The following is a 21,028-nucleotide window of genomic DNA, read 5'->3' on the forward strand; positions in this document are numbered from 1 at the left end:
AACTTTCCTAATTAAGGCATGTTTCATGGTCTTTACAATAAAAGAAATGTGTTTACAGATATCTGGTTATTAAGGTTCATGTGTTGTATCAGCGTCTTGGGTTAGGCTGAGATTTTTTTCTTCCCTTTCCACTAAAATCATTGAAATATATTCAGTCAGTCTTTCACATCAGAGGTGTAAATGGATTTCTTGAAAGTTTTTCTGCTGATAGCAAACGGCAGTCACTTTACAACTTTGACTCCATTGTGGGCAGCAGTCGGTAAGCTTAACACTCCACCCGAACTTTGAAGATGCTAAAACTGTGGAATGACCTTGCATTCTCAAGGGCAGATGCTCAGCTTCTGCTGGAAGTGCTAATCTACAATCTGTTTATCTCTGTAAGCAATGTATTTGACAGCACTTGACTGGAAAGCAAGGTAGGGAAAAGCATAGTCAAATTTAGTTATTTTTTCCTCTCTGATGGTGTTAGTGTCCAGTGGACTTAGAAACTATAGTCTTTATTTCAATTTTTAGCTCCCTTTTCAGCTTGTTGTAATCTTAGAAAGCAGCTGCACTGCCAGTGTCAGAATATGCTTGTCTTTGTGGAGCCTCTGCTAGTGTGTGAGCTGAACCATGTAGAGGAACTGTTTTCTTCCACCTTTTTTTTAATCTGAGTGACTTAAAATTGTGATCTGTGTTTTCTGTCGGTAGGCTTTAGAATCACTGTGCTTTGTATATTATTTAGTAGCTCTGAATTTAGATGCATCACAGAATGCTTATGAGTATATTGATGAGCATGTTTCTAATGAAGAGGGTAATGTGTTGAAGCAAGGCAGTGTGTGCAGGAAAAGGTAATTCCTTTTGTTAGACAGATATACCATAGTCATGTAAATCTTACTTCAAATCTGGAACAGAAACCTGAAGAGAAGGGCTTTTGCACATAAAAGCACATCAGTGTTTTCAGGTAACATGTAAATGAGCTTTACCTGCCTGAAGTTTGTTCTTTACTTACTCCATCAGTCAGTCTGGTAACAGAGGTTTCCTTCCCTCCTCCTGCCTTGCTTGCAGCCGTAAACCATCACAGTCACTGCCGCACTACTGACTTAAAAAAACTCCTTGGTTTTAGTAATCCCTGTGGTTTTTCAAACCAACACTTCTTATCAAAACAAAACATTAACATCAAAATGCTCTGATTCAGTAACAACATCTATTTTTTAATATGAACTTGTCTGTTCTGTCAGGTAATAGTTTAGCTTTCCAGGGAATTGTGTATGTGTTGCATATGGGAAAATTCAACCCTGTAAATCCTTTCTGTGGTGAGGAAACAGGGAATTTGCTTCCAATTAAGATGACCAGGTTTAATAGCAAAATTTTGTAGAGTATTGCTAGAATTGACCTTTTGAATGCTAGATTTTCAACAAGTTCAGTCAGGAATTTATTTATGATGTACTGGGATTCTCCTTTGCTCACAGAATTATGAAGTGTTACTGTCACAGGGGTAATGTTTCCTTTTGCTACATTTGCTTTGAATTAGCAGTGGCTGTTGCCCATTGTGTTAATATCACCAGGCTTCTAAAGCAGATACATACCAAGTCACAGGTCCGGTCCTACAGAGGAAGAATACAATCTTTATTTATCAACAAAATAAAGGGGAAGGTTGTTTTGTTTTGGGGGGTTTTTTTTTAGCTTTGCATTTATTTTGTAATGTGTAGAAGTGAAATACTAACTGTGCTGAATAAATGAGTTCCTTCAGTTTTAGACGAGAGCTGGCTGTACTCGCCAGCTGGCAGTGCTCTTTTCTCCCTATGCTTAATGCTCATTTGGAGCACAGGATGCTTTTGGTGTACCATCTCTTGCTCCATCCACGCTCCACTCATGCGAAAGTCTGAGGGTGGAACTTTTGCTGCGGTGGTGTTCTGCCATCTCAAAATTACAGGGTGCTTAGGAAGTACTCAGTTGTCAGTGGGGAAAGGGGAAGAAGGGGAAAGTTTGGCTCACATATTCTTAGTAGTAGTTCATAAAAGCTGGAGTTTGATCATTCTGATGAAGGGACTTTTATCTGTGTTATACTGATCTTACTGTCAGATCTCTGTTCTAAACATCGTAGATGCTACTGCACACAGCTGCTGGTTCAGCTCTTAGTACCTCCTCCCTTCCTCAACTTTTGTTTCTACCTCTATAGCTGATATGCTTGAACACCTATATTTCTTCGTAGCTGTTAGCTGCATTTTTGTCTAGGCCTCCCTGTAAACAGTGAGTGGCTCCCTTAATCAATTCTTGTTGCTTCTACTTCTTCTCTTTCTGGTCTTTTATGATCTGCCTTAGCTGTGACATTTGCGAAAGGATATAAATGGTTATGGATAGCTAGGCTGTGGGGCAGTCAGATATAGTACATATTTATTTTAAAATACATTTTTAAGTCTGCAGAGCCTTTAAGTTGCACGACTTAACTCTTGCCTCCTCGATCCTTCTTGAATGCTATCACTTGTGGCATTTTCTTGTTGCATTTTGTTTTAAGAGCACAATAGAAACTTTTATGCCTGATGGGATCTGGGTCTGAGACTTTCTGTTGACCCAGGAAGCAAATACAAAACTGGTCATATAGGGTTTTTCTTTGTATTAGCTTCCAAAAGATTGAAGTAAAGCTGTTATTACTTCAGGTTAGATGAAAAGCAGGGGACAACTGCTTTTTTTGTTCAATTGATTTTCACTTGGAGCTAAAAACAAACAGAAAATAAGCTTCCTTCTGAGATGGATGTGAGCAAGTTTTGGACTTTTGTCTCTTAAACAATAAAGTTTGTGAATAGCTGAAAGGCTACTTATTCTTGAGATGTATCTGTATGAAGAATAGTCTTGTCTTAGAGATGTTCTGAGCAAGCTTTGTGAATTAGCATGCTTTAAATGATAGAATCATTTTACTGAGCGATAATAAAATATTGAAGTCAACTGGAAGGATGATGGGGAATTGCTATTCGCAGCTATGAAACTGATGCATGTCATGTTAACTCCCAACCCAAACAACTCATCTGAAGATTTGCTCTCATGAAACTTAAAATCCTCTATTTTTGTCCAATCATCAGCTTTAAACCTGTTCCTTGTCAGTGAAGACAAGAAATCTTTTTGCTTGTGTCTACCCGGGGGATGTGGAACGCTGAGGTGGTCCTGTGTGATTAAATTAGATGAAAGACCTGCCTTCTACCAGTGAGACCCGAAGTCTAATCAAGTGAAATGAGTTTTGAGATCTCAGCTCCTTTCCTTTGGGAATATCAGTTTACATTACACAGTCACGACACCTAATTCATCACGGTTGACGTGGCTTTTGCTCAGAAGAGGACCTGGGACTGGGTAGCATGGGACTTGGTCACAAGTCTCCCCATAAAGAGGAGCAGCTGAGTGGAGTTAAGATACAGCACAGTGAGGGCAGAGCTTTAGTATGGTTTTAAAAATAATTAATCTATTATCAATATTGGATCTTTTCGAATAGAGGGGCTTATATGCCAAATGAGGAAAACTAGAGGTACAAAAAATACTTTGATGTTAAAGAACATACACAGTGAAGAGCAAAGTTGAACTACTTGTCACTTAATTTCTATGATGTTGAATAACGTTTGTGTATTTCTATGCATTTAAGGTACAAGGAAGTAAAAAGTATTCTTTTTCCCTGACTAACAGACAGCTTTTCTCATTTCTTCCAGGGCATCGTTATAACTCCACTTCTACTTCTGCTTTTTGTAAGTATCTTGATCTTGAGATGTCTTTTACTGGATAATCTTGCACCTAGTAGACAGTATATTTGAGATGTAAGTTTGGGTGATTTAACAATAAATATTGGGAAGATTTTTCTGCTCAGTGTCTGAAATAAACTGCCTCCCAGAAAAGGCATCGGTGTGTCACAAGGAATGCAACCACTACGTGCACTTCATTCTAAGAGGACCAGTTGTTCTTGCAGAATCACAAAACCACATGCTATTACTCTGGTATTACTCTGGCTGGGTACAATATAAATCTTTGCCTAGTAAGATAATGGCTCAGGAGATGTCCTAAAGAGCTTTCACTTGCAGGAGCTGGACGTGTTTGTAATGATCCAGACTGGATGACAGGCCAATTGGGAAAGAACTGTTCAGATAAACAGATCCCCATTCATGGGCCACTAAGCCTGTGGGTATTTTTGTGTAGAGGTTAGTGAGATAGCAGCAGCAGCAGTAAGACAAATTACTGGCGCCCCTGTGTGCCACTAAATGTGATGCTGCTTCATTCCTGTTAGTTCAAGATTTCATTTTCAAGAATTAGTCTTCGGTCAGGGCCTGGGTTTCATGGTTGAAGAAAAGAGAAAAGACCGAGTTTTATCTGCATGTTTCATAAAAGTATGGATATGTTTCAGCATACAATGAAGAGGCTTTAACAGGTGAGTAATGGTACTTTAGTAACGCCCTTGTTGGTTAGGAAGTCTTTATGCTTGTGGAGAATTTGCTGGTACAAATGGTATGGTATTGAGCAAGTTACTGAGGACTGTGGCTGCGTAAAGAGCAGGCTGAAGCACTTCAGGGATTTCAGGAAAGGCATATGTTTTCTTTTATATTCATCTTAAAAGTTGAATTGTAAATAAGCCAGCATCCTGGAAAGGAAGTAAATGTGAATTAGCCTGCAACAGTTGGTAAGTGGCATGCAAGTGGCACACTGTTTATAATGGAGATGCTTTAGCAGCGTATGTGCTGCGTACGAATATAGCAGTGTATACTAAACTGGGATAAATAATACTGTGAAAGTGGCTGTAACATTATCGACTACTGCTTCAGTAAAGCTGCGTGGGAAGTTTTTTATTTTACTGTAACAAATGGTTATTCATCTGGTGTAGCTATGTTTACACAAGACTGCTTTGACCATATTGAATATCTCAATGTACACCAGCAAAGCTTTCTTGATATATCTGGAACGGTAGATTTGCTGTGTGTTGAAAAAGATAACTGTTCCAGGAAAAATGGGCATTTTGTTACTCTTGCGTGGAATCACTGATTCCAACTGGTGTGCCTGACTGTTCTGTCATCTTTCCTCCTGTATGGAACATGTTTCTTCCACAGGCATTCATCCAGAGACCCGTGCCTTTGTTTCTTAGTGACTGAAACTTCAGGTCTTTTTGCTTTTGTTCTCTGGCAACTTTCACCCTGCTCTATGTCACTGAGTTTGGTGCTCTAGATAGCCAAAAAGGATATTTTCTGTAGAAAGTGAAACATTAAAGAAGGATCTGCCTAGCTTTTCAAGTAAGATATAGACCTTTCCTTTGGTGACTTTATAGACAGATAACAAGATATTCTGTCCCATAAATTGCAGTTTTCACTGTTACTTCTCAAAAGAGGTGGTAAAATTCTATGTGTGCAATAATAGGAAGGCGAACCGTATGCATCTGTTCTTCCTACCAGCCCTAGAGACACTTGTATGAGAAGTGTGTAAAATGCACATGAATTGCTGTGCAGTTTGTAACATGACTCCGAGATGTTCTTCTTGAGGAAAATACACACATGAATTATTTTTTCATCGGAGTGATAAACAAACTAGTCTGGGGATGGTTGGAGTTACAAAAACTGCAATTTTTTGTCACAAAGCCCAGAATTTGAGGACTTCTCTTTCAGTATTTAAATATTTAAAACTCCTTTGAGATCTTTGCTGAGGACTTGACACATGAAGAGCAGCCAATCTGGTCAGCATTACATCTTGCTAAGACAAGGTCCATCTTCTTTGAAGGTTCAGCTTATCCAGTGGCAGATACTTAGGATAGTGAACTGAACATGCATGCCCTGGTGCACTGTTTCTGTACCCTGGCCATCTGGTTTGGACTGCTCAAACCTTTTTTTCTTGTAAACCTCTCTAGTTTTCCTTTTGATATATGTGTTCTACTCAACGTGTGGTGGATTCAAGCATACAATCCACACACTTCTGTTCAGTTGTTTACAAACTGCTGCTCAGTCATTTCATTTGGTACTATGGAGTTACTGTGGAGAAACATTGACTAGTAGTGTCCGGGTAATCTTTTCTGGACTGTTTATTAGTTTAGTCATGCAACTTAGCCTTGATGCTTAGTTAATAAAGGGTGGAATTTAAAATTTTCAAGATAAAACTCTCATTTTATCAACGGTAGTTGAGCTGGGCTTCTGAATGCCATTCAGAGACCTTTGTAGTCAATGCCTTCAGTGAATTTTAATTCCTGGATTTGGCGCTTGCAAGCATTAACTCTTCCACGGAGTCATACTACCATATGCTGAATGCTATATTGTATTAGTGATTCTATTTGTTAGTCTCCCTGTATACAGTGCATAAAACACCCTTAATGCTGCCAGAAATGAGACAATTTGTTTTCCATCAGCTTGTTTTTGTTGTGTAGCTTAACCTGCAGTCTTGGTTATGGTTTAAATTTTGCCCTATGTGCACCACAGAATATAATGTTCTGAGCTGCCTTTTCTGCTCATAATTGCCTAATAAATTGTCTGAAGAACATTGATAAAGACATGTGGGTGCTTATAATAAATAATGCATTTAATGCAAATAATTTATCATCTTAAATTAATGGTGTTGAATGTAAGATTGTCAGTTACATTTCTGAAAAGTTTTTCTGATGTGAAACTTACTCAAAAAAGTGTTCTAAGAGGCTCTGATTGATTTAATGAAACCTTATATATTGGGTACATAATGACTGGCTGATATCCTTGTGATGATGCCCAGCTATACGTGAGAGAATAGCCATCTTCACCAGATACCTCTGACTAACATTGTACCTAATAAGAATCTACTGAATATGGCTTCCAGAAGTGTTAATCTGCATCCTCATGTTAACCCTTATTATTAACAGTCAATATGTTATATTCCCAGCAAAGCTGTAATGAATGGGCAAAGTCCCATAAACTATATATAGTTGATTAGAGTTCAGATCTGTGGTGAGTAGAAGTGTTGAAACAAAGTGCTGTAAGATGAATTAGTTTCAAGTTAACATGAAGTTATGCTGTTTGCATTTCTTTGCAACATTCTGCAGTGTTTCATTAATGAAGATGAGGAGGCTGTGTATCAAAGCGTTCAGAGGAGGATGCTGTCCATCTTCCTCTTGTCAGGTTGCACACTTAGCTGAAGCTAGAGGTAACACATTGATCATGAAATTTTTTAAAGCAGAGAAATAAGTCTTATTTTCTTAAAGGCATTTGGGGGAAACTCACCACCACTACCTAGAAACTGAAGTGTAGCCTAAATTTTGCTTTTGGAAATAACTATATTGCTATCAATAAATAATGACTATGAATAGGTTAGGTAGCGCCTGAGGAAGTTAGTCACTTGGGTATGACTTTCCATCTTTACTTATCATACGATTTGTTCTCTATGTTCACCTTAGTTATTTCCTTTATTAATTTTAATAACATTTTATTATTTGTAACAACAATTTATAATTTGAATTCTTAAGTGTGCTGCATTTGGGCATATTTACATTACTAAAATGAAGTTAAATAAAAGTGTCATCATAATGCGAAAGTAATAGTGCTGTGATGCCTATAATAACCTTGAGATGTCAGCACCCTTTTGCAATGTCTCATTTGAAATACAGAACTTCAGGAGCACTGCACTCTGCTACAGTTGTAGCAGTATCATCTCCCTTATATGTCCATAGGTTGTAACTTCAGTTGTGAAGAGCAGGAATATGTATGAATGTGGGTTTATTTTCATTGAGGGATTCCATATGCCTTTAGTATTGCTCAGGACGGAGGTCAGCCCGATGTCTCAGCAAGCTCGTGTATCTTGGATTTGCCTTGGAAGCAGAGTGAGCATAGATGTTGTACTACAACCTAAGAGGATGATGCTGAGTGACCCTTCTCGTGTGGACGTAGCTCTCTTCCTTTCTGGCTGCATTGGGATAGAGTTGCCTTCTCTGTCCTTATTGGTTGAGCGTGTAGACTGACAATTTATCAGTCCACGCAAACTTATGATTTTATAGATTGTATTTGCTATCAAAATATAAGAAGTCAATCATCTGTACATCTGTTGCAGCCAAATGTGATGCTGCAGGCTTTATGGTACAGTGTCCCAGCTCTGCCACCTTCTTGGAACAACCCTTAATGTTGAGGCTCAGTGCCTGGCAGATGTGGACTCTTCAGTTGTTGGAAGCACAGCCAAAGTTAGCTATCAAAGGAACAAAAGTCAGGATGCGTGAAACAATATTTTTATTGAAAGCCATCAAGGAAAACGTTAGAGATAAGTGTTTTACTTTTTTATTTACTTTACATTCCTCAGAAGCATGCCTACAAACCAGTTAATGTGGAATGTTAAAGAGCCAATGCAAAGTTATTATGTATTTTTAAGAATGCACTTGGCAAAAGCCTCCGTGTAACCATGACATATTACTCCCATGTTTGCTGTTTTTACTAAAGAAGATTGCTGTGACATTTGTGTCAAAATGGAATCTTCCCAAGGCTTTCTCAGCTTACTCCTTTTCTCGATTTATTCAGTGATATTTTCTTTCCTGGTACCCTCTCAAATTTCTGAATTTTGTAGTATGTGTTTTTATGGTGGTGGCATTGTAGCAGCGATGCCGTAAGTACTAGAAAGTAGCACTGCTGAAGGAATTCAGGAGTAGTTAAGTGATGGAATTATCGTAGAGAAAACAGGAATAAAATGACTGGTGAATAAAGACATGAGTGAAACTAGAAGCTGACTAAAATACTGGCATTAAAGCCTTTTGCCTGTACTCACAATGCTTAAATTAAAACTGTTTTAAAAGTTGTTGATACTTCTAAATTTTTTGCCAAGTCTTCTCCAATCACATGTATTTCAGAAAAAAAACTTTTCATTAAAATGAGCTGCCTTTACATTTTTTTTTAAACAGGATTTCTACACACTATGCCTTGTTTTCTCTCAAGCACTGGGTAAATGATTCTAGATACCAGTCAAATGAATCATTAAATATGCAAATATTTTAGTAGCTGGAAAGCCTTGGAAGTTGATAAGGAAGTTGCAGCTAATGGATTTCACTGGTATGTGACAAAAGGCTGATTATAGTGGTGGGGAGGAGGGAGAAGAAGCAGCATAGTGCATTAGCTGTTAACAGATCAACTCATTCATGTGGAAGATTTAAAGTTCATTATTTCTACCTGGTTATGTACCCCACCGTTTTCTTTCTTTTTAATCATTAGGAAGACAAAATTCTCTGATCTGATCCAAACTCTTTTACAATGAAACAGAACTTTTTAATGACTGCCATTTAAAATTTGTTTAATCATTTTAATCCTTTTTCAAATTCAACTTTTATGGCTTTCTTCTATAAATTGGATACAAATAACAGTTAGAGAATAAAAGGAGACCCCCTGCTCCCTGACACATACAAAAAAATATTGTAAGTTTGTCTAGGAAGAAGCCTCTAAAATATGTAATGTTTCCCAAATGTAAGGATTTTTGCTTTCCCTCCACCATTTCAGGTGCACCACATGTGCACCTGTTCCAGTTTTAATTCCTTCTTCAGCCCAGGTAATAAGAAGTGTGGGCAGCAGCACAGCATACTTTGACAGGTCTTATCCAGACCCTGTTCAATTTCACAAGTATCCCCCACCAATCAACAAAAGATTGATTCATTTCTTCTGGTACCTCACAGATGCCTTTTTCACAGATACATAATATTCACGGTTCTTAGTCACCTTGTACTTACTAGTCTATTCCTTTCCAGCTAGTCACTCCCTTGTTTGCAGCAGAATTTTTGGATACTAATCCGTAAGTCTCAGCTCTCCAAGGGTATTTATTAATCATCGAAGTCCCATTTAGGGGCCTTCAAGTTGTATGCTTGATCTCTTTTCTTTACATTAGCCCTCAAGATCGTTGTGCTATGGATAAGTGGAAGAATAGCTCTGGTGTATTTCAGATTGACAATACTTACGGTTACGGCTCTATAAAAGGCTTTAAAATTGACAGGTATGTTTGGACTGGCTTGGTATTCAATGTGTCACAGGGGAACGTAGGACAGGATTAGGCATCTGTGATCACTTTAACAAGGGAACCTCCCGAATATAGTCTCCTTGCCTCAGCCAGGAGAAAAAGAGAAAAAAAGAATAAGTTGATTATGAAACTTTTATTTTTAAATATTTTTTTAAGCAAAACTGGAAGGTATATGTAGACAGTGAGGGTTTTTTATGTTTGTGCGAAATCAATTCCCATGGCTACAGAACCACATAGAATATGCAAGAATTTGCAAACTATGCCGTAAAACCAGAACATCTCTTTTCTTTAGCTGAACTAGAGACTTATGTCTGCCTTTAATTTTTAAGAACAACAATGAAAGATATATTTGGTAAAATATAAGTCTGCCCAATCGTTGAACGTGATCTCTGTCATACCTTTAGCCCTGTTCTCTGAGATAAGAGACAACTTGCAGTTTTAGATAGGCATTTTATTTTAAAATGTAAACACATTCTTTCTAATACCTTCTATTCTGCCAGTGCTAGGAAATTGGAACTGCTTTGCTTGTGAATGCCAAACCCTCTTTCTTCTTGTACTGTAGAAGCTCCATTCTCAGTGGTGTGCCTCCTCTTCCCTCCCCTGCTCTTAACACCCATTAGAATGGACAATTTCAATACCAGTGACTTTGGTCAGCCAGTGGGAGCTGGCATCTTTCACACAGCTTCTCTGCCTTTCTTACCACTCTGCATGTGAAGGCCTTTGAAGCAGTGGAGTAGGAAGGACATCCTAGTGACCTGCCAGCTCTGCTTAGGCTGCTGTGAAATGTTATGTAGGAATGACTGTTTCATCTCTTTTGGCCTCCTACCTGAAATCTAGCACTGTGGAACTCATAGGCGCCCGTCAGCACCATTGCCGTGAAGTAGCATGGGCACTTCTTACTTCCCAGAGGCTCAGCATTCTTACAGCTGCTGCCCATTGTGGTCTTTCATTACTGAACTGGATCCTATCCACCTCTTTTCTGTAATGGGTCTGTGATCCACAACAGGACATGAGGGGATTAGCACATGGGGTTCAGGCAAGCCTCTAAGGCAGCTGAATCTGGGCTGGGTGAGAGTAATCAGAGGCAATGACAATACAGCATTGAAGGCAAAATGTAAAAGGATGGCTATCAGAGTAGTCTGAAGGTGGAATTGAAAAACTTAAATTAAACATCTCACATGAGAGAGCCTCCCCCTCAGTTCTGCCCTGTTTTCATCCCTCCCTTGCTTACTTGTCTGTGTTCAAGGAGTGGTGAGGCTGAAGCTGGCTGGTGGGTGTACGAGGAGCTCAAAGAACACAACCTGAGGAAACATGTTAATTACAGGAGAACACTAGAAGAGTAAGGTCCCAAAGGACTGCTGCCTCCAAAGTGGACTCAGTATGTGCAGCGCATGTGGCACTGGATTATAATTTGGTGTGACTGGTGGGAGGTGTGTTTCTTCTGACTCAGTGGCAGTTGTAGATGCGGGAACACCTGCGGTGATACCTGCCCGGTCAGCCAGAAAGATGAGAATGAAGCATCTGTCTTGTGGAGGTAGTCTAGGCTGGGAAGTAGAACTATCTTGTTTTTATGCAAGGAACAATTCTTTTGTTTGTTTGGGTTTTGCGTTTTGTTTTTACCACAGCCACTTAAATATATCCTATCAATTAAGGATAAGCCCATGTTTCTACCACAAACTCATAAAGAAACCCACTAAATAATTTGCTAGGAGTTTCTTTTTTTTTAAATAGGCAGTCTCTTGAGAAGAAACATCTAGGACTAAATTAGCAAGAATGCTGCAGGTCAGGTTTGAAGTACTGCATGGTGACAGAATTGTTTGGAAAGATTTGCCTTGAATTTTCTTTCATTGCAGCCATATCTAGTGAATGGTTGCAGAAGGTGCAGTTCCTGCTTATCTGAGTTGTACTGAAAACACTCGGATTATTGAAGTGAAAAGTGCCTTTTCTTAAGCAAGGATTTTCAGGGTTTTTTTTTGAATAGTGAGTCTCTTCAAGCAGACCTGGCTTATTAATGAAACAGAAATGCTGCTATCCAGAGTAGCATATAATGATCGCTCTATGATATCAAACTTCTGTTTAAAAAATGTTCTAATATAAGCATTATGGTGGCATGAAAATTTGTGATAACTCTTTCATTAAATACAGCATTTAATCTTCCATTAGATTCCAATCACATTATTTTTGCAGCTATCAATTAGCAGGATGCTTGAAAATAATATTTAGCCTGGAGAAAATGAGGCTGAGGGGAGTACCTTGTAACTCTCTACAGACCTCTGAAAGGAGATTGTAGTGAGGTGAGTGTTGGTCTCTTCTCCCAAGTAACAAGTGACAGGATGAGAGGAAATGGCCTGAAGTTGCACCAGGGGAGGTTTATATTAGATATTGGCAAAAATTTCTTTACTGAAAGAGTGGTCAAGCATTGGAACAGGGTGCCCAGGGAAGTGGTGGAGTTACCATCACTGGGGGTGTTCAAAAAGCATGTAGAGGTGGCACTTCAGGACATGGTTTAGTAGGCATGGTGGTTTTGGGCTCATGGTTGGACTGGATGATCCTAGAGGTGTTTTCCAACCTTAATGATTCTATGATTCTATGTTTTTACACCAGTTCTTAGAGAACTTCTTCTGCATGTTTGCTCGTGAGGAAAGCTTTTGTTTTAGAAATGGAGATTATTATAACAAGGAGGGCAGCCAAATAAAATCAGAAATATAAGCATAATGCTGATTTTGGTGCAATGCAGATCATCTAGGTGTTTTGATTTTTTTTTTAATTTTGTTTCATGTCAACAAATGGAGCACTGAACTTAGCTTGATCCAACTAACACCTGAGCAAAATCATATTTATTCACTCAGAGTATTTGTATTTGTAAATATGCAGGAAGGTCCTCTGATCCTCAATTCTCACTTCTTTTTCTCAAAATGGATGTGACGAACGTATCCAAGTTCAAAGGAAGTCTGGAACCTAGACAATGTCTGGGAGTCTATTGGACAACTATGTTTGTGAGCCTCATGAGCTTGCAAACTTGAGGCAGTCCTGGTCAAATTATGCATCTGTTAGCTGTGGGTCCTTTAGCATTTGTGATTCCTCATGGTTAGCCACTGTATGTCCAGAGTCTAGGTTAAAAAGTCGTCTTTCTTCTATAGAAGATTGAGAAGTGATTGAAAAGTTCCCGCCTTCTCTTTTCTTCAGCCTTTATCTTATCTTCTGTGTCTTTCTCTGCAATTAGATTTAAGATTAAGATAGTACAAGAGTTTATAGATGTGTTCTACAGATAGAATGTGATAAAACCCAGTCCACTGAACTTATAGTATACAGAAAGGAAGAAAAGTTCAGAAGTCTGTTTGAAGAAGTAATGTCAGTGCCATAGGTGGGACAGGGAGGTCTAGTACTGTGGCAGTGCATGGAGTGGGGCAAAGCCTAGCAAACACATTGATATGAACCTCTGTGCCCAGGCGTGGTACAGTAGAGAGTTAGGACTGCTTAAGGACTCAAGGAATAAAGCTAGCTGCACGCTGTTCTGTAGAAAGCAATGACATTGCTGAAGAGTGGCAGAAGAATGTGATTCTCTACTATACAACTGAATCAGTATCAAAAATAGTGCGGTCATAGGATCATGCAGCATAGGAGCGACCAGAAGCAGAAAAACTTGTCTTTGTACAAGGAGGAGAGGGTTTTTTCACTTAGAAACCTGGTGTAGTTGAAGAAATTGCTTCCTCTGGGAAAAAGGAAGGTTAATGGATCATTTATCTATTCATGTTTACCTTTTGGACTGACATGTGGATTTCTGTTTAATTTAAAATGTAGTCAGGGTGAGATAGTTACCTGAAATGTCTAGATTTCAGTGGTCCAGATGACCGTGAGATGAACCTGAATGGGTGGGGTGGAGCTGACATGGTAAAGAACCATACCTTGATATCCTGATAGAGAAGATTTTTTCTTTGAATAAAATTACTTACTTTTCCTACGTAAATTAGTTTGGCATCCCAGCACAGTATCTGTAATATACTTCCTATTTATGCAAAAAAACCAAAGCAAACCAACAAACAAACCCAAACCACTGCACCAAACCAAAACATATCCTTGTACATACAAAGTGCTTAAGAATCCACACTGGCTGGAAAACACTGCATTTGAAGTAATATTCAAAAAAGTTGTAAGGCTGTTGTTTGAATGGCTGCCTTTTTTCAGCAGTGTGTTATATTGTTGAACAGTTTTTCATTCCTAAATTAGAAACTAATTATGCATCCACTGAGCATAAAACTTTAAAGTAGTCAGAGAAGCCCAATCAATGTTTTCATGAAAATGCATAAGAGCCACTGCCAAAGTGTCATGGTTTTGTGAAGCTACACAGAGGGTACTGGCATGTGGACTGCTTGGTTAGACTCGCTCTTCTGTGATCCAGGCAGATTTTAAAGTTTTAAAATCTTCACTTTCACTTGAAAAAGCTTCCTTGAATACACAGTCAGTAATGCTTTTAGCTCCTCAGCACGTAGCAAAAAAAAAATAAGTCCAAATACAGTTTGAAAAACTATGAACCTTTTAAAATTTCAGAAGCTCCTTACAAGAATTAAAACAACAAGGAGATCATGAGTGGTATGATGGAGTTTTCTGCTCCACTTTCTGCAAGGAATTAGGCAGAGAGCCCCATGTCCCTTGGGAATGGAGTAGCTGCACTGTCTGACTTCAGGTACTCATTTGGTGATCTGAATCTTCCCCTGCAAGCCCTTATTTCTCCCTCTTGCCCCCATGGGAGATTTAGGCTCCTTAGTCTCGGTGTTCTTACTTGCAGCCAAGAAGTCTCGATGACATCATTTTCAGATCCCCTCCATCTTCTGTGCCCACATTGTGAAAATTGGAGGTGATGGGGTTGAGTTGCTATAGTTTATTAAATAGCCAAACTGAGCCTTGCCTGATGTTACCAGTTAAGGTAATGCGTAGGAAACAGCCGTGTCCCATGTGTTCTACCCAAGGTGCTCTACCTAGACTGTATTTAGAAAGGGATGTATGAAAGCAAGTGTTGGAGTATGTTTTAAAAAAGAGTGGATTTGGTCTGGTCCCACTGTACTAAACTTTAAGCTTTCCAAGTAACACTCAAAAGTCCAAGCAATGCATATACGCATAAATCACTGCAAAAGTGGTATAATTGGCATTTTCTTATCAGATTATTTTCTGTAGGTAAAGGTTGCAGTTGTACACTTCTGAATAAAGTCAAATACTTCAGTATGTGAAACTTCTGATTTTTCTGTTCTTTGAATTTCTGAAGAATCTGGTTTTATGCCAAACCCACTTTTATGACCATATGCTGATTTTGCTAGGCAGAGTTATAGGAAGTGACTGGATTGTATGATCACCTTGTCTATCATGCCTGCAGGTAGCTTTGAAAGGAAGATGAGTGTCAAAAGTATAATGCAGTCTGAGCATAATTTATGAGAATGACTTATTAGGGAATGTTTTAGGAAATCAGCATCATTTAGATGGAGCTGAAAAGATTCTGAATTCTGTCATCATTTTGAGGATCTTGATAAAGAAGAGAAGTGCAAAATATAAAATAATGTGGATCTATGAAATCCTCAGCGTTATGTCATTTACCCTCATCATGAAGCAAACGACTTTCTGTGGGAGCTCTGACAATGCTGTTTCAGTCTTCTTACAATGTATTTCTTAATGCATATTCTATTGCTCTTTAAGATATGTTAAATTATGGTAAATGAAACTTTTCAATGACCTGGCATAAAATAAGTCCAATCAGAACATAAAAAATAATGAATATTTTCATAATCATTCTGAAGTAAGTTGCAAAAATCCCACTGACTGTGTTTGGTTCCCCTTTTCTACCTGCATTTTTGAAAAAATACTTCTAGCATTTACATTTGTAATTTGGAAATCACCTACATGAAGACTAAGCCTGTCACTGTTTAGTTGTCTTATTGAAAGAATAGTTAGATACTTTCAATATATCTCCTCTTTAACATCATTGAAATAAAATATGTGTGTATCTTCTCTATATTATTATTATTTAATTATTTATTGGAATAACTACACCAATTTTTGTTGATTGATATTTGTATAAATAGTAAGGTTAGTTGAGCTCACTGCTTAGTTTGGAAGAGTTGCTCCCTGTCTTTTTAGACTACCATCCTACAAATAATTCTGTGATTTACTTTGGATATATGTATAGCAGGGTTTCGATTAAATTAATATTGATGCAGCTATTATTGTAGGTTATAAAATAATCAACCAGAGATTGTTTTAGTTTTGTTAATGTGAAATACCAAATGCTTTATTGTGACTTAACAATTAAACATATGTATACATACTTCCAGCTTTTCATGCATAAAAGAAAATCTTTATTGATGTGTGATAGATAAGTATGAAATTTGCAGATACTAAGAAAAAGTGCAATATTAATGATGTGCTTTTATTTTGTAGCTTGGATCATCCTCCTCTGTGCCTTTTACATCTATATTCTCGCAGCTGTTTATGACTGTTGTAGTCCCACTTATTATTGGACAGGTATGTCTTTTAAATATACATTCTTATTTAAAAAAATAAGATGAAGAGAGCTATCTTAAAGACAGACTGGCATCATGGTAAGTTGCCACATAGGAACAGCCTCAGGATAGTGAAGTCTAATATCAGAGAAAAGATGCTACAGTGCTCCCTGGAGCCACATTGATCTTTGTTGAGATTGAGCATCTGTCCCTCACTACCACAAACATATGCTACGGCATATCGAGAGGGGAGTTTGTGAACATAAAGTGGGAAAAACGGTGGCCCAGACTGTGAGAAATTCCAGCTCCATACAAATGAGTTTTAAGAATGCTGTATTGTTCTTTGTCACATGCCCTTTGCCTGGATGATGAAGGAAGTTCTCCTTGTGTACTATCTACTACTAATGAAAGGAATAAAAAAATCTCTAAATTAAAAACTACATGAGGGCTAAGCAGTCAGAAGTTAAGAAATAATAAAATTAAGGCTGCTTGAGCCATGTTGCATATGCTTTACAGTAAGTGTTTTATTATAATTGCATAATCGCAGTCTTCTTTCTGCATGAGTCCTCTACCATTTGTTACACTGAATGGAGGGTATTAATTGAATGAGCAGCCGTTCAATGTTTCATTTTATACTCGTTCATATTAAAATACAAAACCTTATTTTTCATGGCGTATGATTGAAGTATTCCACATGAGTGTAAGGATAATAATTGCAATATAAGATTTTCTGTGACATTGTCTGTAGTATCTGTTTTTTCACAGATATTGATAATTTTTTTCCTCCCACATCATGGTGGGAAATTGTTATATTAAGACCAAAAGTTGTCAGAAGTGTCTCTGAAAGCTATTGAATTGCTCATGTGCTTTAAGTTAAATGCCTAAGAACCTTCTTGTTAATTAGGACTACAAAGGGTTGTTGAGGAACCTACCTGTGAAGAACCTATATTCTTATCTCATCAGAATTAAATTAAGCCTCCAGCAAAAGCAGGCGAGCAAAAGTACTTGAATCCTCTGGTGCTGAATGGTCCAAAACCTGGAAGCTATTAGTTGGAAGCCTTAGCTGCAAATTCCTAGGAAACAAACAGCGTAGCCGCAGATCTAGCAGTAAAGTAACCTTTAGTGATGGAGTATGGGCAATCTATACTGCAATTTAATAAGTCTGAACATGATGGTAGATTGCTAAATACAGTGATGGCAAAATTTCCAAAGAATTTTCATCCATATGTTTAATGTCATGTTACTTTGGAAATTTATTACAAAAAATTGCTGCCTGAGCTAACTGGTGGAGTTGGCTTGGGGGTTTTTTTGTGCTTCACCAAATAGTAAAGCTAAGTAACATGAATTGAGCAGTAAGAATACAAAATAAGTGCTCTGAATAAACAGAAGTTCAAAATCAGAATTGTGATGAGACTTATCTGAGAACAGGAGGAGGCCTGGAGGAGAGAGGGCTCCAAGGAGACCTTGTAACGACCTTCCGGTACCTGAAGGGGACCTACAGGAAAGCTGGGGAGGGATTTTTTACAAAGGCTTGTAGTGATAGGATGAGGGGAGATGTCTTTAAATTGGAGAGGGGCAGATTTAGACTAAATATAAGGAGAAAATTCTTCTCGCTGAGGGTGGTGAGGCACTGGCACAGGTTGCTGAGGGAAGCTGTGGATGTCCTGTCTCTGGAAACATTCAAGGCCAGGTTGGGTGGGGCCTTGGGCAGCCTGGTCTAGTGGGAGGTGTTCCTGCCCATGGCAGGGGCGGTGGAATTAGATCTTTAAGGTTCCTTCCAACTCAAACCATTCTATGATTCTATGAATAAATGTGATTTTGGAGGTCTGATAAAGACTGGAAAAAAAAATGGAGTGTAATTCAATCACAGATTTATTCAAGAGTTTGGATTTTATAAATACACTTCACCAAGAACTAGGATTATTCTCCTTTAAAAGTGTTTGAAGCAGTTTCTGGAAATGAATGATCAACAGAAATAGCTCATATTCCTCCAAGCATAAAGATCTTGTTTCTAAAGTTGTTGCACTTGATTACACCTGGTCAAAGGATATGGAAAAGAGGAAATGCTGAGGATAGGTACGGATCAAAAATTCCAAGGTAGTTTACATTGATTGTCTTGATTAGGTGGACCTGCACATAGGTAAACCAACCTGCCCAGATACAGATAGGAATTGAAGCTGTTTTTAAGGTGGATATTGAAAAATAATGTGCAGTAATCAAGCAAAAACAATCAGCAAGAAAAGGACTGACACCAAGAGATACAGTGATAGGTCTGCTTACCCTTCATCTGGAGTAATTGGGAAGTTTTGCATTTAGTTCGTAGACCACTACTCACTCATTACAGAACTGTTGCACGACATGTGGCACAACAACATAATATCACTTAGTCACTCACAAGTTGCTCACTCACTGGGTTTCCAGATGCATTAAGAGATAATGGCCCACCATTAATGAATGACGGTTTCAGCAATTACTTCTAATTTATCATTTCGCGTCCACAATGTCAGTTCCTTACCATGCAACAGTCATACTGTTTAGCAGAAAAGTCAGGGGAAGAATGCCTGGAAAGATTACCTGGTACCAAAGAGCTTGACTGGGGGGAAAAAAACAAGCTTGGAACCTGCCTGCTTGGAGGATTGCTTCTCTTCAGCCTTCCAACTCAGCTGTGATCAACACAAGCTTTACGCTCAATCCACATCAGTGTGAAACAGAGAAGGCTGCTTAAAGGAAGCATTCTCCAGTGGCTTTATTTTCCTTTAAAAAAATCTCGCCTCTGGGAAAACCTGTGTTGCCTAAGTGCTCATTTCCTGAGCAGGCTGCAGAGCTGGCTGTTTGAGCAGCCCCTGGGATATAAGCAAAGCAGGTGCTTTTACATTCATTTTGTTTGGGTTGTTTTTTCTTTTTATTTGTTTGCTTTATGGCAAAATGTATCAAGAGTTTTGGTTGTTTGGCTGATGTCAGAATTTTTAATGATGGCTGGGCGAAAGAAGTCACAGTAGTGTAATCGATGCTTATTTTTTACTATTTCTAGAATGATTTTTCAGTGTGGCAAGGCTGGCGTTTACAGCAGTCAAAGATGCTTTTCTAGCTGCTGACAATGAAATGTGTAAAGGGCTGCAGGTACAGGCTCTGCTCAGGTGGTGGCTGCTGTTTGTTAGGTGAAGAGCCAAGTGTTAAAGGACACTGTTACCAAAAAGGCACTGAGCCTTACAGACAGCAGTTACTGATAGATGCCCTTCAATAAGGAGAATCACTGTTCTTTCAGAGATGTGCAAGTTGTCTGAACCTAAAAAAACCCCACGTTGTGGCCTGCATCCTCTGTGTCTATAGATGTGTTTGGCTAATTGACAGTATGATGTTACTCAAGTCAGTATTGATAGTATAACGTGGCATTTGTATTGACAAAGTAACAAATAAGACCTCTCTGACAAGAGGTCTTGAAGCGAGACATCGTCTATAATGGTTTATAGAGTTCTAATGTTCTATAAGCCTTGAAGATCTTCAGTGTGTTAGACTTATTTGTTCACCAGCCTTGTATACCTCTAAGGGGCATACATGCATACACTGTGTACTTCTAAGGGGATTTTGAGAATACTTGTTATATGATAAACACAGCAATAGATATTTCATGGAGAAGAGTTTTGAATTTGCTCTGGTAGCTTGAGGTTCTGATTATTTTTTTCCTGGGTAGCAGAGTTCTCATGAAGACTGCTACGCCTGAGCCGTTGTGATTTTGTTAAGATTGTTTCCTTGTCTATACATCTCGGTAGTACCTTTAGCCAGCAAAATGTAGTGTTTCGAGAAATGTCTAAGCAGTTTCTTCATGACCAGTTGTGCGACTTGGCTGAAGACTGTTGTTTCTTTGCTTATTTTTTATTTCTGAAGTGTCAGATAACAGGAACAGTGAAAGCCACTGCAATATTTCCTTTCCCCTTTTTTTGCAGACTTTCTCCATTCTCTACACCTAAGTGCTTATGACAGACTTTTATTTTATGTTTTATATTAAAGAGCGATTTATGATTAAATGTTAATGAAATAGAATTTTCACTGTGCTTTCATTATATTCTACTAGTTTGAACATTTTTCAAAGCAGCACACCAAAACCCGCTGTTTTCTATGAATAAATAATAAAAAGCTTGTCTGTACATTATCATTCATGCATTCTCTAGTTGCCCCATTGGTAATTTGTCTGCCAGCATAAAGTGGGCACTTCATATTAAACAGACCTTAACTAAAGCTAAAATTAATGTTATGATTCTAAGTAGTTCTTCTTCCCAAATCTATAAAATGAAGCCAGTTGTACAGAAATCCTCACTGAATCTAGTTCACACACACAAAAAAATCTTGGTGTCCTACAAGTAAAGGGTTTTAAGGGCCTTCTGCATCGTTGCCCAAAATGTTCCAGAGGAACCCTATCAGCATTTGGGAGGTGTGCTTATAAACACAACTCTAAAAGGGTGCTATGTTGCAATACAAGTTGTTAGTGAAACTGAAACTAAAAAGCTTAGCGAGGGATTTATTTTTAAAGAATGAGAAATTGAAAGGGAAAGGGAGGTGGCAGTTGACAGGGAGTAGAAGGTACTATTCACCTAAGCTTTATGTTT

General features: G+C 38.3%; 1 protein-coding gene across 1 annotated transcript in view; it reads left to right on the plus strand.

The window, feature by feature from the left end:
* LOC104067523 (sodium/bile acid cotransporter 7) overlaps window positions 1-21,028 on the plus strand; it is a 105,307-nt gene that overhangs the window by 44,389 nt on the left and 39,890 nt on the right. Inside the window, exons 2-3 of the mRNA XM_054065551.1 lie at window positions 3,678-3,710; window positions 16,363-16,446. Coding sequence (XP_053921526.1) covers window positions 16,414-16,446 — 33 coding nt within the window. The 5' untranslated portion in view covers window positions 3,678-3,710; window positions 16,363-16,413. The remainder of the gene's footprint in view (window positions 1-3,677; window positions 3,711-16,362; window positions 16,447-21,028) is intronic.

Source organism: Cuculus canorus, chromosome 4 (genome assembly GCF_017976375.1).
Source record: "Cuculus canorus isolate bCucCan1 chromosome 4, bCucCan1.pri, whole genome shotgun sequence".
Lineage (NCBI taxonomy): Eukaryota > Metazoa > Chordata > Aves > Cuculiformes > Cuculidae > Cuculus > Cuculus canorus.